The following is a 24850-nucleotide window of genomic DNA, read 5'->3' as shown; positions in this document are numbered from 1 at the left end:
CCAGTCTCGTAAGGTCCTTCTGTAATTTTTCACAATCCTGTCGCGAGTTAACGACTTTGAATAACTTTGTGTCATCAGCAAATTTAATTACCTTGCTAGTTACTCCCATCTCTAAATCATTTATAAATATATTAAAAGGCAGTGGTCCTAGCACAGACCCCTGAGGAACCCCACTAACTACCCTTCTCCATTGTGAATACTGCCCTTTTTGTTTTGTTACATTTGTACCCCACGCTTTCCCACTCATGGCAGGCTCAATGCGACTTACATGGGGCAATGGAGGGTTAAGTGACTTGCCCAGAGTCACAAGGAGCTGCCTGTGCCTGAAGTGGGAATTGAACTCAGTTCCTCAGTTCCCCAGGACCAAAGTCCACCACCCTAACCACTAGGCCACTCCTCTAACCCCACTCTCTGTTTCCTATCCTTCAACCAGTTTTTAATCCACAATAGGACTTTTCCTCCTATCCTATGACCCTCCAGTTTCCTCTGTAGGCAGAACTGAATGTCAAGCACAAACGTTTCTATTACAAGATGATCCTGCAATAAATGATCTATGCCCACCAGGCTATAAAATCCTACACTTACCAAGGTGAGAAAAAAAGGGGGAGGGTTAGCTTTCATATACAAATTTTTCTTCAAACTGAAACTGATATCAAAGCATATAGCCCTGTCTCTATAAATTGTGGCTTGCACCATTAGTGACACTACCCTATCAGATCATGTTTCCAGTGTCTTATTGTATAGACCCCATGGAAGGCGGACTACAGCTCAAGATGGCCTTACTGACTTCATCGCCAATATATGCTCATCTCACCCCAATGTCATGCCAATAGGAGACATTTATATCCACCTGGACAACCCAAGATCTTAACACCAAGGAAGTGAGGGAATTCCTAGCATCCTGGGACTTCGAGACCACAGATGCCAACTCAACACATAACAAGGGCCACATATTGGACCTATTTGCTTACAGATTAATGAAGCCCAAAGACGTCATTTTATCAGACAACAATTGGACACGTACCCCATGATCTGACCATAAAATACTGGCATTTAAGTTAAACTGAAGGAGGCATCTTCAGAAAAGAGACAACAAGAATCACAGGAAAAGGTTCATACCAGAGGTAAGATGAATGCTGACAATTTCTAGAACAGGCCCCAGCTCACCAGACACGATCACCTTCATGAGCGACTGGAACACACAGAGCAGGCTCATCCTTGACAACATAGCCCCAGTGAAAACCAAAATGTAACCCAAAAGAAGACCTTCTCCTGGTTTAACAAGGAGATAGCAACAGTGAAGAGGTTGTGTAGAAAGTTAAAAAGAGGATTGAGCAAAAATGACTCAGATGAAAATAAATCTAAATAGAGAAAAACAGTGAGAGACTACAAAAAAATATCATAAAACAAGCTTGTTTGGGAAGCTCGCCAGGTGCCCTTGGCCTGGATTGGCCGCTGTCGTGGACAGGATGCTGGGCTCGATGGACCTTTGGTCTTTTCCCAGTGTGGCATTACTTATGTACTTATGTAGAAAGTTAAGGTGTTATGAAACTTACATTGGGTCAGATCAGCTTAATTCCAAAAATCTATATAGCCTAGTAAACAACCTACTAGATGTCCAACATGTGACAGAACCAGATGAGACCCCACCGTCTCCATCAGACCTAGCCTCCTACTTCAATCAAAAAGTAAGAAACATTATATTAGGATTGCCCACACAAAATAACCCCATCAAACACTATCTGTCTGATCAAGAACATCACAAACTACCTAAGCAAGCTGATAAAGTCTGGATTTCATTCACCAAACCAACAACACAAACAGTCCAAATTCTATTAAGAAAATATGCAAAATCTCACAGCTTATTAGACGAGTGTCCAAAACAAGTAATGAAAGATGCATCATCATCATGGTTTATAGAACTGCTAACAGAACATCTCACATTCCTCCTATCAGATGGTCATTTTCCCAAAAATAAAGGGAACATCATTCTGGCACCAATTGTAAAGAATACCATGGCCATGAATTATGACGTTACGAACTACAGGCCAGTGGCATCCATCCTACTGCTAGTCAAGATCGTGGAGGGAATAGTCTCCCAACAACTGATGGAATTCCTATCTTGCCAAGACATCCTACACTGTTCACAATTTTTATTTTTATTACATTTGTACCCGGCGCTTTCCCACTCATGGCAGGCTCAGTGCGGCTTACATGGGGCAATGGAGGGTTAAGTGACTTGCCCAGAGTCACAAGGAGCTGCCTGTGCCTGAAGTGGGAATCGAACTCAGTTCACAAGACTCCACGCTACCTACTGGACAGTATATCTTTGAATTGGAGGAGCAGTACTACATTGACTAATGGGATTCCTCAGCCTCATATCATACCAAGTCAAGATCTCAAACACCCTGCCCCCCCTCCAGGTCCACAGAATGCAAAGTACCCCAGGGGGTCCCCTTTGTCACCAGTCTTATTCAGTGTTTGATGTCACCCTTGGGGAAGAAGTTGGAAAAGGAAGGTTTTAAGTCATACATATACACGGACGACGTGATGCTGTATATCCACTTCAAAAGAGGCATCAAGGTCATCATAGGGCAAATTCAACCAGGAATCAAAATAATGGAGTCATGGACCTCAACCTTTAGACTGAAACTAAACAAAGAAAAAACTGAATGTCTACAAGCCCACACTACACATCCACATATAAAAGCTTCACGATTGGTCAAACCACCTAACCACTAGGAAAAAAACTTAAAGTTCTTGAAGTTACAATAGATCAACAACTAATACTCAACAACCAAATATCGGCAGTCACCAAACAGAGTTTCAGAACTCTATGGAAACTAAGAATTAGAGACCTCTTCTCATCAAAAACATTCTGCATCCTAGTCCAGACACTGATCCTATGCAAGACCCAGAGCTTAAAGAAACTCCAAACTACCCAAAACACCGCAGCTCACTTAATTTTCAAGGTCCCGTGGTACCAAAGGGCAACACCACTACTATACACTTTACACTGGCTGCCAGTAATGTCCAGAATTCACTTCAAAACTATTATCCTTGTCTTCCATTTACTCTATGGAATGGCCCCGACTACATGGAAACTTTAATTGCCCTCCCGGTAAAGAACACCATAAAGGGATCCTGGAACTTCATCCTACTCTGTCTCCTCAACTGCAAGGGAGTGCAGTACAAATCCATACACGTAGCGGGTTTTTCTACCTCGCAACAAAGTTATGGACCTCACTACCAATAGCTATGAGGCGGATAACTGATTACCTACTTTTCCAAAAAACACTCAAATCGCAGTTTTTCTAACAGAGGCAGGATAATGAAAATGAATCAATCCACACCCAACGATCATACGTAATCTGCTCACCTATATACTATCAACCTTGTTTGTTAGCTTACCTGACACTACGAATGATGTTGGAAATACTAACATCAAAATAGTTTTCTCAACACTTATTTCATTACACTAAACAAATGTTACACTGCATTACTGTCACTATATAATTGTTACACTGTTTAATGGTTAGTTCTCATGCGCTACTTCCTGATCAACATGTTTAATGGTTAGCAGGTTTAATGGTTAGCTCTCATGTACTACTTCTTTGATCAGCATGTAATTGTTTCTTTTTCTCTTGTTATAATGTAAGCCACATTGAACTGAATGCCATTTGGATAATGTGGGATATAAGAACATAGAAATTGGAAATGGAAGTGTAATAATTATTTGTCTTTATATATTCATATGGTTGCTGTGGCACTGTATAGTAACTCCTTTCTGCTTAGACTTGAGAATATAGGTAAGAGAATGTTGGCCTTATATCCTTCTATGCACTAGCAGCATGTATTTATTTATTTTATGGCATTTGTATCCCACATTATCCCACCTCTTTGCAGGCTCAATGTGGCTTACATTTCGTCATGGATACTGGAAGTAGCATTGAATATACATTTGGTTAACAGAGGGTTTTGTGTTACATGGTAGTAAGATAGATGAGGGCGTTAGAGCAGAAAGACATTATAACACATTATAAGACAGTCTAGAAGTTTTAAGAGTATACAGTTACACATGTTGAATTATACAGTTACACATGCTGATCTTTGTGATATATCTTGTCGAAAAGAAAGGTTTTCAATAGTTTGCGGAAATTGGTCAATTCATAGACCGTTTTCAGGTTACGTGGCAGCGCGTTCCAAAGTTGCGTGCTCGTATAACATTAAGCATGCTTAATGTAGTTTCTTGTCTACATTCCAAGTATTGCTGACGCCATGAAGATGGTTTATATATCAGTAAAAAGATAATGAGGTTAATGCATAATGATGTGAGGTAATAAATTATTAACGTTTTTTATTTAAAAATTATTTTCTAACACTCTATTTGGAACTTTCAGTATCTAAGATTTTGAATCTGCATGTTATTTTGATCTTCATTTCAAAGATACAAGAAAATAATAATGAAAAACAAACACAATACATCTATTGCAGGCATACTTCAATGTGATTCTGGATCAGTAAGAGATCAAAATCAGATTTTTAGACTTTTTTGCCATGAATGTCAAAGAGTGTTCCATGATCGCCTGATAAACAATGAAGATAAGAAATATTTTCAGACAATGTTATCGGAAATGGCCAGTAAGTTTATTATATTCATTTTCAGTCAGTACTTTTACTATAACAGAAATAACTTATGCCTAATCTAACATGCTCATTTTTATTTGTAGGCAAGCATTTTGGAGTACAGATTGACCCAGAGTACTTTGTAACTAAGCCAATCATTTTTGGAGACTTCATGAAGGTGATTATAACTAAAGGATTAGAGTATTATTGTTTTTAAATATGTGTATTAACGAACAAAGGATATGCACATATGGCACATAAACATTTGATGTTATTTGTTTCTGTAGACTAACACCAGCTATGAAATGTTGTTGTTTTGTTGGAGTGTCTATTGCAGATATAGTAGTATGAAATAATGTATATGTTTGGAAAATCTTGAAGTCTGTGGTTGGCAGTGTTTTGGATTACAGTACCAATCTTTTATGTTGGGTTAACAACTAAGAGGTTACAGATTATCCAAAATATGGTGGCCAAACTTCTGACCGGTACTCTGCCAAGAGAGTTCATGCCTGACATTACTTAAATTGTATTGGCTATTGATAAAAAGCACATTAAATTTAAATCGATGATGATTTGTTTATTGGAATTTCTTTATGAAGAAATTCACCCAAGGTGGTATATAGCAGGTATAGCTTGATATAAATAACTTATCTAGTCTTAATAGCATAACAATAGTACAGTAACCAAATATAAGCATAAAATACATCAATGAGGTAAACTTGCCAATATAGCAATGACATAAAATACAATATCAGGAATCTACATATTAAAGTAGCACAGTAGAACATTCATATAACAGAAATTTGATAAACTTCAGCAGAATATAAATAGTCAAAATAGCATAGACACATCAGTAAAACAAGTTTTCAGTTGTTTTTAGTCTAGAAGAGATGCTGTGAAAGGACTTCCAAAGAGAATGAGAACATCACTGGTGAATATTTTACCTGCTGAGAAGGTGCTTTTAAACTTGGAAAAAGCTAGACATAGAGTTTATTTATTTATTTGTTTGTTTGTTACATTTGTATCCCACATTTTCCCACCTCTTTGTAGATTCAATGTGGCTTACATGGAGGGGCATAATCGAACGTGAATGCCCATCTCCATGGGCGTCTATGTCCGAGAACGGGTATGTGAAGGGGCGGGACAGACCGTATTTTTGAAAAAAATGGCCGCCCATCTTTTTTTTCGATAATACGGTTTGTACCCAGCAAATGCATCAGAGTTGTGCGGATTTGAGCTGGGCAGTTTCGTTTTTCAGCGATAATGGAAACCGAAGGCGCCCAGCTCAAAAACAAACAAATCCAAGGCATTTGGTCGTGGGAGGGGCCAGGATTCGTAGTGCACTGGTCCCCCTGACATGCCAGGACACCAACCGGGCACCCTAGGGGGCACTTGTAACAATTAAAAAAAAACATTAAAATACCTCCCAAGTCCATAGCTCCCTTCCCTTGGGTGCTGAGCCCCCCAAATCCCCCCCAAAACCCACTGCCAAAACTCTACACCATTACCATAGCCCTACATGTGGGTACAGTGGGTTTGGGGGGGCAGTTTGGAGGGCTCCCGTTTACCACCACAAGTGTAATAGGTAGGGGGGGATGGGCCTGGGTCCACCTGCCTGAAGTCCACTGCACCCACTAACAACTGCTCTAGGGACCTGCATACTGCTGTGATGGAGCTGGGTATGACATTTGATTCTGGCATACAGGCTGGAAAACAAAGTTGTTAAAGTTGGCTTTTTTCGGTGGGAGGGGGTTAGTGACCACTGGGGGAGTCAGGGGTGGTCATCCCCGATTCCCTCCGGTGGTCATCTGGTCATTTAGGGCACTTTTTTGGGACTTGTTCATGAAAAAAAAGGGTCCAAAAAAAGTGACCTAAATTCTTGCTAAAAACGGCCATTTTTTTTATTATCGGCCGAAGGCATCCATCTCTGCTCAGCCGATAAACACGCCCCAGTCCCGCCGTCACCATGCCTCCGACACGCCCCCGTCAACTTTGTTTGTTCCCGCGATGGAGTGCAGTTGAAGATGCCCAAAATTGGCTTTCGATTATACCGACTTGGGCGCCTTTGCGAGATGGGTGCTAATCTCCCAATTTGGGTCGAAATCTGGACGCCCATCACTTTCGAAAATAAGGCTGATAGTGCTGGAGAGCTGTTTCCAGACTCCGGAGTAAACAAATACAATGTGGTGTAGTGGTAAGATAATGTTCATGTGGTAGGATTACATAAAGGAATCGGTCGGCAGAGGGTTGTGTGTAGCCCATTACGAACTTTAGTGTTATTGTGACGCAGAGATCAGGCATTTACGTTGGATGGGTAGGGTATGCCTTTTTAAACAGGTGGATCTTGAGTGTCTTTCTGAAGTGTAAATGGTTGTATGTGGTTTTCAAGTCTTTTGGTAGTGCGTTTCACAGTTGCGTGCTGATGTAGGAAAAACTGGATGCGTAGGTTGATTTGTATTTGAGTCCTTTGCAGCTTGGATAGTGTAGATTTAGGTATGTTCGTGTTGATTCGGATGTATTTCTAGATGGTAGGTCGATCAAGTCTGTCATGTAGCCCGGTGCTTCCCCATAGATAACTTTGTGAACCATAGTACAGATTTTGATTTGAAGCCAATGTAGTTTTTCGCGGAGGGGCTTTGCGCTCTCGAATCGTGTTTTTACAAAGATGAGTCTAGCTGCTGTGTTTTGTGCGGTCTGAAGTTTCTTTAAGATTTGTACTTTGCATCCTGCATAAATTCCATTGCAGTAGTCTGCATGGCTTAGTACCATTGATTGTATTAGGTTGTGAAATGTTTCCCTCGGGAAGAATTGTTTCACGCGTTTGAGTTTCCACATTGAATAGAAAATTTTCTTTGTTGTGGATTTTACTTGGCTGTCTAGAGTGATGTTGCAGTCCAGTGTCACGCCAAGGATTTTCAGGCTGTCTGAGACCGGAAGGGTGTGGTCTGGGGTGTTGATAGTTGTTGGGTTGTCCATGGTGTATTGGGATGAAAGGATATAAGCAGTGGTGTGCTGGAGCAGGCTCTCACAGGCTCGCAAGAGCCGGTTGTTAAGTTTTTAAGAATTTTGGGAGCCGGTTGTTAAAGTAGGGCCCTCCATGGCTACTTTAACAACTGGCTCCCAAAATGTGGGCCTGGACCCCCTGCTGAATTCTCTTTTACTTTGCTGGTGGGGATGCTGAGCCCTGCCAGCCAAGTAAATAGATTGCTGCTGCTCCCCGCTCCTTGTTTCCAGCTCTGAGCAGCAGGCTGGGACTTCTCCAGCATGTGTGAGAAGTTTCAGGATGTTGCTCAGAGCAAGACGTTGGGAGTGATGGCAGTCCATTTATTGGCTGCCAGCAAAGGGATGCCTAGTGTGCCCGCAAGAAGGGAGGGAGGAGAGAGAGGCAAGTGTTGCTCCCCCCCCCCCCGGCCACCCCTGGCCCTTCCAACTGCAGAGCTGGCTACGTCCGAAGAAAGAGCCTGTTGTTAAAAATTTACCAGCACACCCCTGGATATAAGTACATAAGTAATGCCACAATGGGGAAAGACCAAGGGTCCATCGAGCCCAGCATCCTGTCCACGACAGCGACCAATCCAGGCCAAGGGCACCTGGCAAGCTTCCCAAACGTACAAACATTCTATACATGTTATTCCTGGAATTGTGGATTTTTCCCAAGTCCATTTAGTAGCGGTTTATGGACTTGTCCTTTAGGAAACCGTCTAACCCCTTTTTAAACTCTGCCAAGCTAACCGCCTTCACCACGTTCTCCAGCAACGAATTCCAGAGTTTACTTACGCGTTGGGTGAAGAAAAAGTTTCTCCGATTTGTTTTAAATTTACTACACTGTAGTTTGATCGCATGCCCTCTAGTCCTAGTATTTTTGGAAAGCATGAACAGACACTTCACATCCACCTGTTCCACTCATTATTTTGTATACCTCTGTCATGTCTCCCCTCAGCCATCTCTTCTCCAAGCTGAAAAGCCCTAGCCTCCTTAGTCTTTCTTCATAGGGAAATCGTCCCATCCCCGCTATCATTTTAGTCGCCCTTCGCTGCACCTTTTCCAGTTCCACTATATCTTTCTTGAGATGCGGCGACCAGAATTGAACACAATACTCAGTGGGTTTTATCTTTATTAAGTTTTAGTTGAAATGCATTTGTCCATGAGTCCATGGTATTCAGGCCGGTCTTGATTTCGTTAGCGATTTCTGTGAGTGTAGATCTGTAGGGGATGTATATAGTAACATCATCTGCATAGATGAAAGAGTTAAGGCCTTGGTTGGATAAGGCCTTGGCCAGAGGGGTCATCATTAGGTTGAAGAGGATCGACGATAGTGGTGAACCTTGTGGTACTCCGCAATCTGCTGTCCAAGGTGGTGATATGTCTGTTTTTGACTTAACCTGATATGTTCTTGTGGTTAGGAAATCCTTGATCCAGTTAAGTATGGTGCCAGCCATCCCGAATTTGACAAGTAATCTTAATAATATGTTATGGTTTACCATGTCGAATGCACTAGACATGTCAAATTGGAGGAGGAGGATGTTGTTACCTGTTGCTATTTCCTGCTTGAATTTGGCTAGCAGGGTGAGTAGTACTGTTTCTGTGCTGTGTAACTGGCGAAAGCCAGACTGTGATTTGTGTAATATTGAGAATTTGTTTATATAGTCTGTCAATTGTTTGGCTACCATGCTTTCCATCAGTTTGACTGACAACAGAATGGATGCTACTGGTCAGTAGTTGGTGATTTCATTTGCTTTTTTCTTGGTGTCTTTTGGTATCTGGGTGAGTAGAATATTGCCTTTTTCCTTTGTGAAGAGACCTTGCTGAAGCATGTAGTTTAGATGGGATGTGAGATCGACTATGAAACGGTCAGGGGCTGATTTCAGCAAGTAATTGGGGCAGGTATCTAGTCTGCAATGAGTGTTGGCGAACCTCCTGAGCGCCTGTGCTACAGTATCAACGGTAAGAAGGGTGAAGTTAAGCCAGGTTCGGTCCGCCGGGTATTCACCATTGATTGGGTCCAGCTCGTTTAGAAAGTTCTCGATGTCTGTGTTGCCTTGGGGGTAACGTGTTGCGAAGGTTTATAATTTTTTCGTTGAAATGCTTAGCAAGTTTGTCTGCAGATGGGGTGTCTGTGTTCAATGCAGTGACCGGTTTGGTATCTAGTAGTTTGTTCAAAAATTGATATAGTTTCTTTGTGTCTTTGTAATCTGTTCCTATTTTAGTTTTATAATATGATCTTTTGGTCTGTCTTATTGCGTATTTGTATTTCCTTTGTGATTGCTTCCATGTGTTGAGTGTGAGTTTGTCTTTTGTTTCTTTCCATGCTCGTTCGAGTTGCCTGGTTCGTGTTTTCAGCTTTTTCAGTTCATCGTTGAGCCATGGTATCAAGATGTGCTTGCGTGAGGTTCTTGTTCGTACGGGTGCTATTTCATCTAGTATGCATTTATACCAATCCAAGAGGTAGTCTGTGGATTCTGTTTGTGCTGTCCATTCGTTGTTATATAACAATTGTCAGAATTTTTTCGTGTCTACATGACCTCTTGATGTGTATGTTGTGTGTTCTTGGGTTTGGTGTACTCCCTTCTTTCGCCATCGTTGGAGTAGGTTTAGTTTATAATGATCAGTCCAGGGTGTTTCTGTCCATTTAATCTCAGATAATGTTAGGTTCTGGTCTGTTGATAGTTTGTGTGAGATGAGATAAAGTGTATGCCCTTTGGCATGGGTTGCTTGCAGTTGTGGCCATTTGAGATCCCATAGGTGAAGGAATTCTTTACATTCTCGTGCGTTAATTGAGTTTGGGTCTTCTAAGTGAAGGTTAATGTCTCCCAGTACTAGTACATTGGAGCTGGACACACGTGTGTTTGAGATGAAGTCCATGAAGTTGGTCTGGCCTTCGTTCCAGTTACCTGGGGGTCTGTAAAACAAGACACAATTTAAGTAGTCGCGTAGGGTTTTGTTAAGGATTCTGATTGAAGCGATTTCTAGTTGAGGTGTCATGGACTCGGCGATGGTTTCGGTGCTAAAGTGGGATCGATAGATTAGTGCTGCGCCTCCTCCTCCTTTTTCCTTTTTGGTCCAATATATGATTTTGTATCCTAGAGGGCACAGGTCTAGGATTATGGGGTCTGTTTGGTGGTGGATCCAGGTTTCACTAATGAAGAGTAAGTCAAGGTCTTCAGCCATGATCTAGTCTGTTAGTGTTGCTGTTTTGTTTACTGCGGATCTGGCATTGACGTAACCCACTTGAATTGTTTGGTATGGGTCTTCTGCGTTTGGTGTTGTGTGGACTTTTATTAGTTGCTGTTTCTTAGTTGGAGTGATTTTATTAGGGCCCTTCTTTGTATTCTGAGTTGATTGTCTACATGTTGGTGTGCCACCTTTGTTTAGGTTATTGTCTATTTGATGGGGTGTAGTGTGTCTGATCAGTCTTTGATGATTGTGCAGTATGCATATGATATTGCTGTCTGCAAGTGGGGTGGTTAATGTAAGGTGGATCAGTGATAAGGAGTAGATTAAATAGGTAGATTAAATAGTTAAATAGGTATTGTCTTTATATTGTTGGGTAGGAGAGGCTCCTGCCTGGTTAAATCACTTGGGCCTGCCCAACAGCTTATATTCAGTGGCGTTTAACTGGACAGTGCCACTGAATATCAGCTGTAACCAGTCCAAAAAAGTAGGCAGTTCAAGAGCAATACTGTGGAGGAGCTGGCATGTATGCGGATGCCAGCAATATTCAGTGCCAGCACTCCTTTAGCTATGCAGGCCCTGGCATTGAGTATCAGCTGGGACCAGCATAACTTTAAAAACCTTTTTTAAACCCTCCCAAGCCCCCTCGGGACCCTGTCTTTTCTTCCCCTTCCCACCCCCACCCCCAAAACAATCTCCCCTACCCCACATCTCGGTAAGCCCCTAGCGGCAGCATCCTGAAAATGGCTGCAGTGACCTCTTACTGCAGCCTTGCAGTACTACTGCAGTACCTAAAGGCTGCTGTGAGAGGTCACAGCAGCTGTACTTAAAAAGCTGCTACTAGGGGCAGGAGCAAGGGGGGGGGGGTCACTCCTGCCCCCATCTCTCCCACCAGACCACCAGAGATTGAAGGTAGGCCCCAGGGACCTACCAAGATGGGGGATGGGGTCATTGCAGGAGTAGGTGGGAGAGAGGTATTTAAGATCATGGGCTTGGGGAGGGGGAAGGAAGGTGAAGGGGCCATTTTGGGGGTCCAAGGGGTTTGGGAGGCCTTAAAAAAGGATTTTTAAAGTTATGTGTGTCTCAGTCAACATTCATTCTGGGCCAGACTGAATATTGGCTGGTACCCAAATAAGCTCCAACGGCCTGGATAGCAAAATTAGCTCTGGATATTCAGTGTTGGTGCCTATATATGGTCCCACACTGAATATCTGTGTCTAACAGTGGCGTAGCAAGGGCGGGGCGGAGGGGCAGTCTGCCCCAGGTGCACGCTGCTGGAGGGTGCAGAGAGCAGCAACGCGCCTGTCGGCTCCGCTGGTTCTCTGCCCCGGAACAGGTTATTTCCTGTTCCGGGGCAGAAGGAGCAGGGAGCCAGTGGAGCCGACAGGCGCTGCTGCTCTCTGCACCCTCCAGCAGCCAAGAATGCACCCGGGGAGGAGGGGCTTGATGCACTGGGGAGGGGGGTGTCATTGCGCCGGGGGAGGGGGCTTGATGCGCCAGGGAGGGGGGTGTCATGCTGCACTCTTGGGGGACAGATGCCACCGCACCTGGGGGGAGGGGTGCGTAGCGGTGATCCGCCCCGGGTGGCAGCCGACCTAGGATCGCCATTGGTGGCTAATTTAGCCAGCAAAGGTCAGCATTTAAAAAGACGCTGACTGCGGTTGAGCAAGTTGTTAATAGGAATAAAAAAACAGTTTGAAGTGTCTGTATACAAAAGCTTGAAGACTAAAAACTAAGATGGGAGAATTAGAATATATTGCACTAAATGAAATAGGCATCTCTGAGACCTCGGGGAAGGAAGATAGCCAAAGGGGCATTGTCATACCTGGGTACACGTTATGTTGCAGTGATATGTTGAGCCTGCAAATAGGTGGGAAAATGTGGGGTTCAAATGTAACAAATATATATATTAAAGAGGGCCTTGAATCAAATAGACTGCAGGACACAACATATACATTGGAATCCTTATGGATAAAAGGGAAAAGGATAGTGATAGGAATATACTACCATCAGCCTGGCCAGACAGAACAGAAAGATGTTAGCAGAACTTATGGAAACTAACAAATTGGGTAACAAAATAATAATGGGTGATTCAGTTACCCTGATACTAACTGGGTAAATGTAACATTAGGGCATGCAAAAGGAGCTAAAATTCCTAGAGGAAATCAAGGGCTGCTTTATTGAGTAGCTGATTAAGGAACCAACAAAATGGGGACCCAATTCTAGATCTAGTCCTTAGTGGACTGCATGATCTGATGCAACAGGTAATGGTGCTGTGGCCACTTGACAACTGTGATCATAACGTGATCAGGTTTGATTTAATAATGAGTAAGTACGTTTAGGAAATCCAATATGTTAGCATTTAACTTTCAAAAAGGAGACTTTGATAAATTAAGAATGGTAAAAAAAAACCCAAACCCTTAGAGGAGCAGCTGCAAAGGTCAAAAATTTGCATCAGACATAGATATTGTTCAAAAACACCATCCTGGAAGCCCAGATCAGATATATTCCATGTGTTTAACAAGGCAGAAGGAATGCCAAATGACCAGTGGCGTTCCTAGGGGGGGGGCGGTGGGTGCATGCTGCTGGGGGGGTGCCGTGCACACCTGTCCTCCGTTGTTCCATGCTTCTTCTCTGCCCCGGAACTTCCTGTTCTGGGGCAGAGAAGAAGCATGGAACAACGGAGGACAGGCGCGCGCGGCACCCCCCCAGCGGCGTGCACCCGGCAGGGAGGGGGTTCCTTCGCGGGGGTGTCCTTTCGCTGGGGGGGTCCGCGCTGCATCGGGGGGGCGCTGCACCCAGGGGGCAGGGCGCATCGGCGATCTGCCTCGGGTGCCAGCCCCCCCAGGAACGCCACTGCAAATGACAGCTGGCATGGTTAAAACCTGAGGTGAAGAAGGCTACTAGAGCTAAAAGAACATCCTTCAGAAAATGGAAGAAGAATCCAACTAAAGATAATAGGAAACAGCATAAGGAATGGCAAGTCAAGTACAAAAGGCTGATATAGAAGGCAAAGAAAGACTATGAGAAGATTTTCTTGGAGGTAAAAAGAAATGATAAAAGCATTTCTTTAGGTATATTGTAAGTTCTAAGAGTCCTGGAAGGCACATAGCCAATAGGGTTAAATATAAAGGTTGTTCATAATATGATTTATGCAGTTTAGTAAGAATCTTGAAATTTATCACTTGAGATTATTAGTTGATAAACCAGCGTAAATGATGTTCCCATAATCTATACAGGAAATAGAAAAACATGCAGTAAAATGTGTAATGTTGCTTCATTAAATAGATATCTGATAGAATGTATTTATCGTAAAATGAAAAAAAACTTTCTTCACAATATTAGAGCCCCACTCACAAAACCTAAGGGGATATTTTACTAAAGGTTAGTGCAAATTGTCTGTCACAGGATTCATTTTATTCCTATGGGCCCTGCTGCAGATAACTTGCGCTAATCTTTAGTAAAAGACACCCTACGTTTCTAATCAATGATAATTCCCAAACAACTAAAGTTGTTCACTGGTATAATGCAATATTATATGAACCAACATGAGTATTTTCAAAGGAATTTTATATGTTATTTGTAACCAATATTCTGCCTTTAATAATGGGAAAATGTGGTCAAACATTTAATCACCAACAATTGATTTAACGGCAATATTTTGAATGATTTGTAATCATTTGAGATCAAGTATGTGCTTGAGCATATTCAAAAGCTTGGATTAATGAGACAAACAGGCTTATTTTCGAAAGTGATCGCTGGCGATCTTCCGACATAAATCGGGAGATGGCCGGCGACCTCTCAAAAGCGGCGAAATCGGTATAATTGAAAGCGGCTTTTTTGACACCATTGCCGCTTTCCTGTCACCAAGCCGGTGAAAATTCAAGGGGACATGTCGGCGGCGTAGCGAAGGCGGGACATGGGCAGGCAAGGGCGTGGCTACCAGATGGCCGGCTTTCACGGATAATGGAAAAAAAAGCGGCGTTAATCAGTATTTCGCGGGGTTTACTTGGTCCTTTTATTTTCACGACCAAGCCTCAAAAAGATGCCCCAGCTCACCAGATGACCACCGGAGGGAATGGGGGATGACCTCCCCATACCCCCCAGTGGTCACCAACCCCCTCGCACACTAAAAAAATAAAAATAAAAAACTTCTTTTACCAGCCTGTATGCCAGCCTCAAATGTCATACCCAGCTCCCTGACAGCGGTATGCAAGTCCCTGGAGCAGTTTTTAATGGGTGCAGTGCACTTCAGGCAGGCAGACCCAGGTCCTTCCCCACCCCTACCTGTTTCACTTGTGGTGCTAAGTGTTGAGCCCTCCAACCCCCCCCAAAACCCACTGTACCCACATGTAGGTGCCTCCCTTCACCCATAAGAGATATGGTAATGGGGTAGAGTTGTGGAGAGTGGGTTTGGGGGGGATTTGGGGGGGGCTCAGCACCCAAGGTAAGGGAGCTATGCACCTGGGAGCTATTTGTGTATTTTAAAAAAGATTTTAGAAGTGCCCCCTAGGGTGCCCGGTTGGTGTCCTGGCATGTGAGGGGGACCAGTGCACTACAAATGCTGGCTCCTCCCATGACCAAATGCCTTGGATTTCGCCGGGTTTGAGATGGCCGGCATTTTTTTCCATTATCACTGAAAAACAAAACCGGCAATCTCAAACCCGGCGAACTCTGGCATTTGGCCGGGCCAAACTGTATTATCGAAAGAAAAGATGGCCGGCCAGCTGTTGCGTCTCCGCCAAAATAGATCGCCGGCGATCTATTTCGCCAGCGCCGTTCGATTATGCCTCTCAAAGTCAACATGGATTTAGTGAAGGGAAATCTTGTCTCACCAATCTACTACATTTCTTTGAAGGGATGAACAAACATGTGGATAAAGGTGAGCCGGTTGATATTGTGTATCTGGAATTTCAGAAGGCGTTTGACAAAGTACCTCATGAAAGACTCCAGAGGAAATTGGAGAGTCATGGGATAGGAGGTAGTGATCTATTGTGGATTAAAAACTGGTTAAAAGAAAACAGAGAATAGGGTTAAATGGTCAGTATTCTCAATGGAGAAGGGTAATTATTGGGGTTCCCCAGGGATCTGTGTTGGGACCGCTGCTTTTTAACATATTTATAAATGACCTAGAGATGGGAGTAACTAGTGAGGTAATTAAATTTGCTGATGACACAAAGTTATTCAAAGTCGTTAAATCGCAGGAGGATTGTGAAAAATTACAAGAGGACCTTACAAGACTAGGAGACTGGGCGTCTAAATGGCAGATGACTTTTAATGTGAGCAAGTGCAAAGTGATGCATGTGGAAAAGAGGAACCCGAATTATAGCTATGTCATGCAAGGTTCCATGTTAGGAGTCACAGACCAAGAAAGGGATCTAGGTGTCGTCGTTGATGATACGTTGAAACCTTCTGCTCAGTGTGCTGCTGAGGCTAAGAAAGCAAATAGAATGTTAGGTATTATTAGGAAGGAAATGGAAAACAAAAATGAGGATGTTATAATGCCTATGTATTGCTCCATGGTTCGACCGCACCTTGAATATTTTGTTCATTTCTGGTTGCCGCATCTCAAAAAAGATATAGTGGTATTAGAAAAGGTACAGAGAAGGGCGACGAAAATGATAAAGGGGATGGGACGACTTCCCTGTGAGGAAAGGCTAAAGTGGCTAGGGCTCTTCAGCTTGGAGAAAAGGCGGCTGAGAGGAGATATGATAGAGGTCTATAAAATAATGAGTGGAGTTGAACGGGTAGATGTGAAGCGTCTGTTTACGCTTTCCAAAAATACTAGGGGGCATGTGATGAAGCTACAATGTAGTAAATTTAAAATGAATCTGAGAAAATGTTTCTTCACTCAACATGTAATTAAACTCTGGAATTCGTTGTCAGAGAATGTGGTAAAGGCAGTTAGCTTAGCGGAGTTTAAAAAAGGTTTGGACGGTTTCCTAAAGGAAAAGTTCATAGACCATTATTAAATGGACTTGGGGAAAATCCACTACTTCTGGGATAAACAGTATAGAATGTTTTGTACTTTTTTGGGATCTTGCCAGGTATTTGTGACCTGGATTGGCCACTGTTGGAAACAGGATGCTGGGCTTGATGGACCTTTGGTCTTTCCCAGTATGGCAATACTTACGTACTTATGAAGCAAGGCTTGGCAATAATCCAGATCACTTAAGACTAAAGCATGTATCAAGATACGTAAAGCTTTCTGGTCCGAGAGTGTACTAACTGACCAGGGTAGGCTTAACGATTGGACCATTGGCACTTGCTCATGGTGCTAACCGTAATTCCCAGCAACTGACAACACTGCCAGTGCCTTACCTGCCCCTGTCCTCCCAGTGGGTTCAGCATCTTCAGCCTCTCTCTCTCTCTCTCTCCATCTACTCCAGCGTTGCTGCCTCTCCCCCTCCTCCTCCCCCCTGCCTGCTTGTCTGCGGTCCTGCAAACTTGCTAGCAGCAGCAATGTGAAAAGAGGCACACTCCAGCCAGCTTCTGGGTGTTTCCTCAGTGTCCTGCCCACAGGAAATTACATCAGAGGAGGTAGAACATGGAGGGATCGGGAGGAAGCGATATTGAGCCACAAGAAAAGGAATGCCAATGCAGGTAGAAAGGATTGGGTGCTGCAGATGCATGGGGCGGGGCACCAAAGGAAGTAAGCCTGTGGTGCCATGATCCCTTAAGCTGGCCCAGTGACTAAAATCAATTTCAATTTATAGAAACACTTGTTAACTATAGAGGAAATGTGAAGGTGATACTTTAGATTAGGGTCAAATATAACTACCAATACCTTTAGTGATGGAGAGAGAGATACCTAGGAGTCAGCAAGGATAATTTTGTCAGAAAAGAACATTATTCCTGATCTTGGAAAAAGAAAAAGCCCATATCTCCTATGGGTATAGGGGCATTTGCACAGTGCAGGCCCTTAGCTTGGTAGGGTCTTCTGGATCTTCTCCCATACCCTTTTTGCTGATGCTTGTAAGATCCACTGCCTGCCCTCCCTAAAAAGGCGTGCCTCATTCTGGAGGATGAGGCATGCCAGGAGTTTTCTTTCTTTCTCAGAAATTTTTTTGTCCATCTTGGCCTCCATCTTCTATGTGCATGTGACAGGACCCAATATATATATTTTGGCAACTGACCCATGTGCAAATGGCTGCCCTGGAAAAAGCCTTCTATGTGCTGCATGGCTGCAGGCAGAGCCTGGATGGTGGATATTGTACAGATAACACAAATAGAGAGGGTAATGCAGCATACACAGAAACTATACAGACAAGAAAGCAACACTGGGACTTGAAGACTGGGACAAAAAAGTTCTTTATGGATGACTCGACACGGGCCGTGTTTCGACGCTAAACAGCGCCTGTTTCAGGGGTCTAACAAGAAGAGACCCAGTAAGGTCTACTTGAAGTCAATTCAATGCCCCAGCGTGTAAAGGATCGCCGTACGCCGCAATTGCGAGGATATGGCTCCGTAAAGAGCCCTCTATTGTGCTTTGAAGCAAAAGTGAAAACTCTATTTTGCTTTGAAGCGAAAGTGAAAAACCTCTATTGTGCTTTGAAGCGAAAATAGACCTTACTGTGTCTCTTCTTGTTAGACCCCTGAAGCAGGCGCTGTTTAGCACCGAAACACGGCCCGTGTCGGGTCATCAATAAAGAACTTTTTTGTCCCAGTTTTGAAGGCCCAGTGTTGCTTTTTTGTCTGTGGACATTGTACAGATAGCACTACACATTTAGTGCTGCTGTATATCTAGCACTGCACATGTATTATGCACTAAATTGTTCCTGTTTTATTTTATACTAGTAAAAAATGCCCGTTTCATAAAGCAATGAAACGGGCACTAGCAAGGGTTTCCTGTAGTGTTTGTTTGAAGTGTCGTTCGCCGGTATGGGAGGCCTGGTCCCCGCCCCCAGTGCCTACCTGCACCTTGATGGGCACTCGCAGCGAGTCCTTGGCCATTTTCGCGTGTTCGCCGGTATGGGAGGCCTGGTCCCCTGCCCCCAGCGCCTACCTGCACCTTGATGGGGAGTCGGAGCGATTTTCGCGCGTTTGACGGTATCGCAGCCGTGCTGGGCGGCCCCAGCACCTAGTTCCACCTTGATGGCCACTCGCAGCGAGTCATTGGGCATTTTTGTGTGTTGGACGATATCGGATCCGTGTTCTCCGGCCCCACCGCTTAGCTCCACCTTGATGTCCGCCTCGTTGGTGATAGTGTGGCCGCATTGACGCACCTCGGGGAGATCTCCGCCCTAGTTAGTCATCACGTTGTGACGCGAGGGCGGGGCACACAGTAATGGGCCAAAACGGATATCTCGGGCGCCTCACACTTCCAGTTGAGGCTCCATTTAGAACGTTGGGGTTGCGAATTATGTCCAGAAGGGGCGTGGCTGAGGGCGGGTCTATGAGTGACAGTGAATGGTGCATGAGTGAGAGTGAGTGTTGCTGACAGCCTAGCCTTCAGTGTTTCCCTCCCACAGAGTGAGCTTCAGAATGTTCCAGGTGAGAATTATTGATATAGAGATATAGATTATATACTGTGTTGTATCTCTCATTGTTCTTTGAATTTCTCTATAACACTGGAATCCATTTATAGAGTGTGCTACCAAAATTCTCATTATAGATTGGAGCAGATAAGACTGACAGAATATATGAAGACCTGGTTGATGTGGAAAAGATTAGATCAGTTCTACAAGATTATCTTGATGAATATAATGTGGCATATTCCAAAGAAGTAAAGCTAGTGTTTTTCCAGGATGCAATAGAACATGTTTCAAGGTACTGCATTATCTAATTCTGTATAAATTAGTAAAAATTATAATATCCTATTATTTATGGTTGAAATGTTCTTTTCTTGAGCTTATCTTGCTCGAGGCTAGATTTACTTATATGTTTTAATGTGTTAACTGACTTTATTTCATATTCATGCACATTAATTTTAACATACCTTAAGGCTTATGTACTAAAGCAGTGATTTTCAATATTTTTCATCTCGCAGCACACTGACAAGACATAAAAATTAAGGATATAAAACAAGGAGGCAGATCATATAGAAAGGCACTCTTTAATAAAGTTAAAATGTTCCTAGGTTAACAATCATCTGTGCCCAACAATTGGAGTGGATTGGAGGAGTGGCCTAGTGGTTAGAGCACTGGTTTTGTAATCCTGAGGTGGCCAGTTCAAATCCTACTGCTGCTCCTTGTGATCTTGGGCAAGTCAGTTAACCCTCCATTGCCTCAGGTACAAACTTAGATTGTGAGCTCTCCTGGGAGAGAGAAACATCCAATGTACCTGAATGTAACTCACCTTGAGCTACTACTGAAAAAGGTTTGAGCAAAATCTAAATTAATAATAATAAATAATGGCTGCATCAGCACACTTCATCTAGTCTGGTCCAGTAAAGTGATAAGATAAAGGCAATGTTGTTGTACCTGGAGGTGTGTAGATCAGTGTTAAAACAAATTTGCTACAACAAATGAATATTTGGAAGTGAAAATTGTGTTTGAAGGGACTGGAAAGATTTGATTTGTTGTAATCCAAAACGTGTTACAGAGACCGTATGCCACTTTGAAACCAATCTATCCAAAAAACAGGTTTATTATCAATTTTGAATTTAGGATTACCCCATAACTTGGATTTGCTGGAAAAAGTTAGGAATGAGGAAAGGTTTTAGAAGTTCCTGTTCTAAACTGAGCCAAATGGGTGTATAGGTCAAGTTGGACCACAACCAATAGCAGGATTGTAGATATATGAAGGACTTGTAATATAAAGAAAGTCAGGGAAAGCTACACCACAAAAATCCTTGGGTTTCTTCAAAGTTTTTAAATCTTGGCAGTTTTCGAGGCCCAGAGAAACTGGGTGAGATATTTGTCTATCTGTTTGTAAAAAGAATTAGGAGCTTGTAGAATATTTTTTTCTTGAATGTTCCATGAAGGAGCTGGAAAATTTTCAGGAAGTTATCTAATTCTTCTGTCTGATAGGATGATTCTGAGCTATATATAGCAGAATAAAACTGAAAAAAAAAAGCTTTGAAGATTTCTGAAGTATTAGTTAAGTATTTTATTATTATGCTTATTAGATGGAATTTGAACTCTGTCACATGGGCATAGCAAGGCCTCGTGCGGGAGGGGGCCAGAGCCTGAGGTGGGGGGGGGGGGGCACATTTTGGTCTGCCGCCTCATTGCCGCAAATACCTTGGTTGGTGGGGGTCCCCAGTCCTGTGCCGGTCTCCGGCGCTGCTGCGTTGACTGCCCTGCTTGCTCTTCCCCTCACATCCGGCACGCTCCTTTTAGTGAATTTGAGCATGCTCAGTTTCACTAAAAGGAGTGTGCCAGACATCAGGGGAAGAGCGATCAGGGCAGGCAACGCAGCAGCACCGAGACCGATGCTGGATGAAGGCTTCACAAAACCAGGGGCCCAGATGAAATTTGGGGGGGGGGGGGGGGGGCCCAGGACCCCGTGGCCCCACAGTTACGCCACTTCTGTGTCAGCTCGCTCGACTACATTTATTCTGCTCTGCATAAATGGTTCTTTTGTGAATAAATATTTCATGACCTGCTCTTTGAATCCAAATTTTATTGCAATCATATTTTTTCCCGTAGAGCATATTTAGTATATCCTTATCTTGAGATTTGAGCTTTAATGTTCAACTCCTTTCAGGATCTGTTCCTTTCTTTATTATAATGAGCTGTAGTAGAGATAAATTCTCCTCTTGAAGAAGCTTTAAAAGCTTCCCAGATGATTGCTGAGCTAGTATCATTAGTGTTATTCCATTCAAAAAAATTTGAGATTAAATTCTCAATTCTAACATGATATTCTTCTGAAGATAGCAAATGGGAGTTTACTGTCACGGTCTTACCGTGACTCTGGAGCAGTCTCTCTCCACAGACGCCAGGCACCAGGAAATGTGCCCACGCTGACATCCCAGGAGTCCCACGGGGTCTACGCACGCTCGCCTCTTATGTTTCCCTGGACTTAGTGTATCGTACATTGCCGGGGTTGACGTCATCGCAGCGACACATTTAATCATCTGGAGCTGCAGCTTCTGTGCCTTTGCATCTCCTTCACTGCCTTGTTCCTGCCAAGCTCCTTCGCTGCCTTGTTTCTGCCGAATTCCTTCTGTGACGCTGCCTTGTTCCAGAGACACTGTGAGACATTGCCTTGTTCCTAATCAGCTATCCTGCTCCTGAGGCGCTATCTTGTTCCTGACCAGCAATCCTGTTCCTGAGGCACTGCCTTGTTCCAGAGACACTGTGAGATGCTGCCTTATTCCTGACCAGTTACCTTGTTCCTGAGGTACTGTCTTGTTCCAGAGACGCTGTGATACATTGCCATGTTCCTTACCAGCTATCCTGTTCCTGAGATGCTGCCTTGTCCCTACCAAGCTGCCTTGTCCCGGAGATGCTGTGAGACTTTACCTTGTTCCTGACTTGCTGTCTAGTTCTTGAAGCCTCCATGGTAGGCCCTGGATATTCTTGGGACCAGTTTCCCGACAAAGAACAAGGCAGCGCCTCAGGAACAGGATAGCTGGTCAGGAACAAGGCAGCCAAGGAGCTCAGGAGGAACAAGGCAACAAAGGAACTTTGCAGGAACTAGGTAGTGAAGGAGATGCAAAGGCACAAAAACTGCAGCTCTGGATAATTAAATCCACTGCTGTGATGAAGTCAACCCCAGTGAAGTACGATACGCTAGGACTGGGAAAATATAGGAGGTGCGCATGCCCAGACCCCTCGGAACTCTTGGGGTGTGGTGTGGGTGCATTTCCTGATGCCTGGGGTCAGTGGAGAGAGACCGCCCTAGAGTCACAGTAAGCACCCCCTTCTCTAGAGCCCCTGCTACCCCGGTTCCGGTGTTTGGGTTTGTGAGGAAACAAGTGATGGAAAGACCTCAGAAGAACTGGAGCATGAACTTGTGGAGCTGGTTCCCACGAGTTGTCCTCAGGTCCAAACCCTTTCCAGGCTATGATGTTTTTGAGTTGCCCACATACTCCTCATGAGTCTAAAACACCTTGAACTTCAAACTCTTTATCGGATTCTGTTATGGGTGACAGAGTGGGTGGTACCTGGTCTGACTTCCTTAGGACCACAGGTTTAAGCAAGGATACGTGGAAGGTGTTATGTATCCATAAGTTAGTTGGCAATTTTAGTTGATACTTGAAAGGGTTTACCTGATGCAGTACAGGATAAGGACCAATAAACCGAGGGGCAAACCGGGCTGAAGGGCTCTTTAATCAGAGATGTTGAGTAGACAGCTAAACCAAATCTTCCTTAAGGAGGCATGGGGCTGGATGCCTTTTCTTGTCTGTCTGCCACTTAGTCTGCCAGATCTGTAGAGACTATTATAAAGAATAAAAGTACATAGCATATTCAAAAGCATGGATTACTGAGACAAAACCAACATGAATTTAGTGAAAGGAAATCTTGCTTCACCAATCTACTACATTTCTTTGAAGGGGTGAACAAATGTGGATAAAGGTGAGCCAGTTGATATTTGGGCTCATTTTCGAAAGAGAAGGACGTCCATCTTTCAATATAAATTGGAAGATGGACGTCCTTCTCCCAAGGATGTCCAAATCGGTATAATCGAAACCCAATTTAGGACGTCTCCAACTGCACTCCATCGCAAGGATGACCAAAGTTCAAGGGGCGTATCGGAGGTGTAGCGAAGGCGGGACTTGGGTGTGCCTAACACTTGGACATCCTTGACCCATAATTGAAAAAACAAGGATGTCCCTGACGAACACTTGGACATTTTCACCCGGACCTGGTTTTTCTTATGACTAAGGCACAAAAAGGTGGCCAAAATGACCAGATGACCACCGGAGAGAATCGGGATGGCCTCCCCTTACTCCCCCAGTGGTCACTAACCTCCTCCCACCCTCAAAATATATATTTCAAAATATTGATTGCCAGCCTCTATGCCAGCCTCAGATGTCAGCTCCATCACAGCAGTATGCAGAACCCTGGTGCAGTGCACTTCAGGCAGGTGGACCCAGGCCCATCCCCCTTCCCTACCTGTTATGTTTGTGGAAGAAACAGCGAACCCTCCAAAACCTACCACAAACCCACTGTACCCACATCTAGGTGCTCCCCTTCACCCGTAAGGACTATGGTAGTGGTGTACAGTTGGGGGCAGTGGGTTTTGGGGGGCTCAGCACACAAGGTAAGGGAGCTATGTACCTGGGAGCAATTTATGAAGTCCACTGCAGTGCCTCCTAGGGTGCACAGTTGGTTTCCTGGCATGTCAGGGGGACCAATGCACTACAAATGCTGGCTACTCCCATGACCAAATGGCTTGCATTTGGTCGTCTCTGACATGGACATTTTTGGTTTCGAAAATCAGAAATGACCCTGTCTAGGGACGTCCAAGTCAAGGGATGGCGAAATTTAAGGATTTGGACATCCCTGATGGTATTTTCGAAACGAAAGATGGACATCCGCAAACAAACCTTTTCCGTAGATGGGAAGGCAGTAGAACTAGAGAACATGAAATGAGGAAAATGTCAGGAAGTATTTTTTCACGGAGAGAGTGATGGATACTTGGAGAACTCGTTTTATTATAAAAACTAAAAACAGAATACAAACAGCACATATCACCCCCTCATCCCTCCCCCCTCATCCCCGAACAACAACTATCCACAACGCAACCCCCTCCCACCTCCTATCCACAATCCCACCATAGGGCCTCCCCCCACCAACCAAATACAGAGAACACCCACCTACAACAACAAACCCTCATAGTGTTCAGGGCGGGTTCAACCTCACCTGTTCCCACCACCTAGCGGCCACCCTCCTACCTTTCTCCACCCGTTCCCACTTCGCCACTGCCTGCACCTCCCCCACCACCTCCCAGCTGATCTGTTCCACTGACCGGACATCCTGGTGCAGGGAGACCCTGCATCGCGCCATCCACAGACAATATCGCAAGATCACCGAGATCACAAACCTCGTCACCGGATCCAAACCCCCAATTCTACCCAGAGGGCCATAGACCCAATCCGCATAGCTGTAACTACGAAACCCGGGGATCTGTAGCAAGGAGGCAACCCTGTCCCCCACTTGGC

At 44.1% G+C, this 24850-nt stretch overlaps 1 protein-coding gene across 1 annotated transcript in view; it reads left to right on the top strand.

Annotated features, from left to right (window-relative positions):
* Positions 1-24850, top strand: part of DNAH6 (dynein axonemal heavy chain 6) — a 2906060-nt gene that overhangs the window by 1498836 nt on the left and 1382374 nt on the right. Inside the window, exons 45-47 of the mRNA XM_030192089.1 lie at positions 4495-4641; positions 4731-4804; positions 19412-19566. Coding sequence (XP_030047949.1) covers positions 4495-4641; positions 4731-4804; positions 19412-19566 — 376 coding nt within the window. The remainder of the gene's footprint in view (positions 1-4494; positions 4642-4730; positions 4805-19411; positions 19567-24850) is intronic.

Source organism: Microcaecilia unicolor, chromosome 2 (genome assembly GCF_901765095.1).
Source record: "Microcaecilia unicolor chromosome 2, aMicUni1.1, whole genome shotgun sequence".
NCBI classification, from domain to species: domain Eukaryota; kingdom Metazoa; phylum Chordata; class Amphibia; order Gymnophiona; family Siphonopidae; genus Microcaecilia; species Microcaecilia unicolor.
This window is presented reverse-complemented; position numbering and strand designations above follow the sequence as displayed.